At 27.2% G+C, this 4,394-nt stretch overlaps 1 protein-coding gene across 1 annotated transcript; it reads left to right on the forward strand.

The window, feature by feature from the left end:
* The first annotated feature begins 312 nt into the window (after nucleotides 1–312).
* LOC131647780 (WRKY DNA-binding transcription factor 70-like) lies at nucleotides 313–3,462 on the forward strand. The gene is made up of 3 exons (XM_058917615.1): nucleotides 313–801; nucleotides 2,630–2,734; nucleotides 2,930–3,462. Exons 1-3 carry the CDS (start codon nucleotides 413–415, stop codon nucleotides 3,342–3,344), a joined length of 909 nt encoding a protein of 302 aa, XP_058773598.1. The 5' UTR covers nucleotides 313–412; the 3' UTR covers nucleotides 3,345–3,462.
* The last annotated feature ends 932 nt before the right edge of the window (nucleotides 3,463–4,394 follow it).

The raw sequence follows: 4,394 nt of genomic DNA on the forward strand, positions 1-4,394 counted from the left end.
TTAGTGCAAAAATTTCTCATGAAAGTATTATATTTAAAGAGGCATGTAGTAAACTTCAAATGAAAAAGACTTATTTGAAAATAATGAAACTTCTTTGAATTTGAATTAATAATAGTGTTTACATTGAAAACAATTTGCTTGAATAATTTCTTACGACACACACTTATTTTACGTGGAAATTTCATATATTGTTTGACCTCCACGCACAACTTTGAGGTGTGTGAAATGGATTACTTAATCGTAGAATTTTGTTAATATAATCTTCAATGAGAACAATTTTTCAATTTGTGAGTTGGAAAATACCAAGTTGAATAAAAGGATGTGTCAATATAATCTCTAGTTTCTCTCATATATCTAATATAACCCTAGCTATAGCAAGGTGTTAATTAACTTAATTTACACTCCCAAAAAAATGGAGAATCTGGTTTGGCTTTCTAGAAAAGGAAAAGAGGCAATGGAAGAAGAGCTTATAAGAGGACGTGACATGGCAAATCAATTACTTGAGGTACTTACTTTAGATGATAAGTCAAATGTTATTAGAGAAGTCAAAGGGTCAAACTCAAAATCATCAAAAGTGTTACCTTTAGATGTTGCTCAAGATCTTGTTCGAGAGGTACTTAAATCATTGACAAATACGCTTTTGTTATTGCACAACAAAGAAGACTCCAATGATGTTCCTATAGCAGTTAGAGATTTTTCTTTAACAACTAGTTGCCACAAGATGGTGGAGGATTTGGATGGGGCTTACAAACAACTCAAAACTCTAAAGACTAAAAGTCCAAAAGGATCGAAAAAGAGAAAGTAAGAATTATAGAATCCATGTTTTATACCAAATTTACCTATAAGAATTATTATCTATGTCTAACTATTTCTCTATTGATGTCATTAACAGTTTTGTTAGTTTACCAGATTTTCTCTTTCTCTTAAGTGTAATTTTTTTTTTTTGAAAACCCTAGGTGTAAATAAATTAGTGTATTTACTTCCCAAATCCTTCATCTTTGTCACTTCTTCTACTTCCATTCTCTCAAGTCTGAACTATTCCTTCTTCATTTTCAACTCTCTCTTTCACTGCAAACTGATGATTATTGTGCAAAAAACTTTGAGCTTCTTTTCCTTCTTCTTCAAGTAAGTTGTCCTTCTTTATTCATGCTTGTTAGGGTTTAGAGTTTTTGTGGTCCTATGTTTCTCTTCTTTTATAGAAATTGTATAACTTTTATTTGATGAAGCATGTGATATATATATATATATATATATATATATATATATATATATATATATATATATATATATATATATATATATATATATATATATATATATATATATATATATATATATATATATATATATATGTATGTATGTGTATATATATACACATACACACACAATATGTTATTTATCAATGATATGATGCTATTTCTAGGTTATGATATATTGCAACTTATATTTCATACATACCTTGCTATGTTTATATATATAACTTGCCATAAGATGAAAGTAAAGAGAGAAAATTATATAACTTGTTATTTCTAGGTTTATATACATACCACACAATATGTTATTTATGAGATGTTAACTTGCTATAAGATAAAATTATGATGAGAGAAAACTATATAGGTAATGCTAATTTGAGTCTAAGGACATGTCTTAAGAGATTTATAAATAGAAAGTTTGTGTTAAATGTAAAAAAAAAAAAATTAATTTAAAAATTGTGCATTGATTTATTTTAATATTTAAAAAAATTTTAAAAATTTTTTCAACATAAACTTTTAATTTATGATTTCTTAACATGTGACTTAAGGCACAAGTTAGCGTTATCTAAATTATATAACATGTTATTTATATGTTCACATATATACATATGTTATTTAAGAATGATATGATGCTATTTATACAAACAAAATTAAGTAACACCAAAATAAAATTAAATCACATGCAGTTCAAAAGATTTATCTTGTGCATGAAAAAATTTAATATGTTTATAAATTACATATTATTAATTTTTATTAATATAATTAAAATATTCATAATTTTTCAAAAACAATCTAAACTTTTCTATTTTTTATACTGATATTCAAACTCTAATTTGGATAATTCATGTGCAATTGAATACTCAAGCCACTAATATATAATTATATTTTTTGTTTTGTATAAAAGAAGACTCGTCTTCAAGATATTTAACACATACTGTATTTTTTTTGCATTGATTTTAAATTCAAAATTGATAGTTAAATTGAAAAAAAAGTTTATATTATCTCTCCAAAATGCTCTTGGATCATACTTATAATGTTTAGTTAATCTTTCTCATTAAGTATCAAAACGTTTTCCTTTAAAATATTTTATTAATATGTCTAAATACCCTTTCCCTAAACAAAAAACAAGTATATAGAAATCATCATTTTTTTAAAAATAATTTTGCATAAAATAATATTTATTATTTACATGTTTTAAATTTTTAAAATATTACAATAACATAGATTATAGATTATATTTGAACAATTTATAAATCTATTATAATTTTAATATGCAGCACAACTTGGCATCCACACATGAGTGGTCATCATTCATATTATGAAAATAATTGATTAATAACATCATTAATTAACTGATAGTTTTGTCTTCATATAAGATTATCTGCTCCAACTTGGGAAAAAACCACCTCAGTATTGATTGAGGATGGTCATACATGGAGAAAATATGGACAAAAAACGATAGCAAATTCCAAATACTTCAGGTATAAGTCAACTTCATAATTTCCATCTACATCCACAGATAAGAATAAAGACTAGTCAAACATTTTGTACCACATCATAATATTTTTTATATGTCAGAACAATCTACGACATCCAATTTAACAGCTAACATAGAGGAAATTAAGTGTAAAATTTTGTATAATTCAAAACTTAATTTATGATATGTATAAATGCAGGAGCTACTATAGGTGTACACACAGCGATCAACATTGTGAAGCAATGAAACATGTTCAAAGAATTCAAGAGAATCCCCCACTGTATAGGACTACATGTTATGGCCATCACACTTGCAAAAGCTATTTCCAATCAAATATAATTTCTGAACCCGTTTCGTCATCAGACTCTTCTATATTACTTAGTTTTGATAACACTATTCAAAGTAAAGAAGAAGATATGTTATGGCCGTCACCATTGCCGCCGCTATCACCGCTTCGTGTCTCTTCAGAAGGGAATCCTGTGGAAGTAATGCATGATGATCATTTTCTTCAAAATCAATGGTTTCTTCCTGAGAATCTCCAGTTATGGGAATCTGATGCTTACTTAGATTATTTAAGATATGTCAATGTGTTATCATCGAGTGAATCTTTTTAACTTTAGAGTGTTTTTTTATCAGATGACTGATGTTGTTGATGGACTACAATAGTAAGGGATAATCATATGAGTTTTCTAGATGGCTGTCAGGGTTAAAATACAAACATTTATTTGATGGAGAGAGTTGAAATTATTAGAGATAAAGTTAGTTAATTAGTTCATATTAGAAAAATTAGTTAGTTACTATGAAGCAACACGGACACGGGACACAATACGACACGGACATTTCGACACCGATAACGTAAAAAAATACAGGACACTGCTACATACTATATCATAATATTTAAAATTCATTTATCCATTTATTATCAAAAGAGTTAAAAATATCCTAATCAAAGATATTACCTTTAATTTTTCTTTGATAATATTGCTTCAAATACATTTTTTTTTGACAAAATCAAACTCAATGCGTATTATTAATCAACGGTTGTTTAATATAAAGAGGAATCAGATTTATGAATGTACCCCTAAATCAAGAATTGACCGCCTTCGTAAGAGAATGGGTAATCAGATTTGCTTGGCGCTTAGTAAACTTCACCTCAGAGTTGGGGAAAGCATGTAACAAACTTATAATAGACATAATAATTAAATTTAATTTAGAATCGCCATTATGATTAGACTGTATGGCTTGAATTCAAATACATGTTTAACCTTTTAAATTGGGTGAGATTTGTATTAAAGAATGTATAGGGTGTGCTGAAGCATGTAAAAAACAAATTCTTTTTTAAATATTTGTCTAAATTGTCCAACTCGTGTTGTATGAGTGTCAAACGAGTGTCAAATATCGATTTAAAGAGTGTCGAAGCAAAGAAAATAAATCATTTATTTGAGGACACCTGTCTGACTTTTCAGACACTTGATAAGTTCCAAAATATTGTTATTTTGAGTATATATTTGTGGTACTTATCGATTATATTCTTTCCATTTTTGTGTAAATATTTGTATACTTGAGTTTTGATTCGCTTTATGTACCGTTTGATAGATTTTCTTCGTTTTATAGGTATTTATGCATATCGAAGCCTTGAGTAATAAAAGGTCGAAGGCACGGCT

Source organism: Vicia villosa, linkage group LG2 (genome assembly GCF_029867415.1).
Source record: "Vicia villosa cultivar HV-30 ecotype Madison, WI linkage group LG2, Vvil1.0, whole genome shotgun sequence".
In the NCBI taxonomy this organism is placed as follows: domain Eukaryota; kingdom Viridiplantae; phylum Streptophyta; class Magnoliopsida; order Fabales; family Fabaceae; genus Vicia; species Vicia villosa.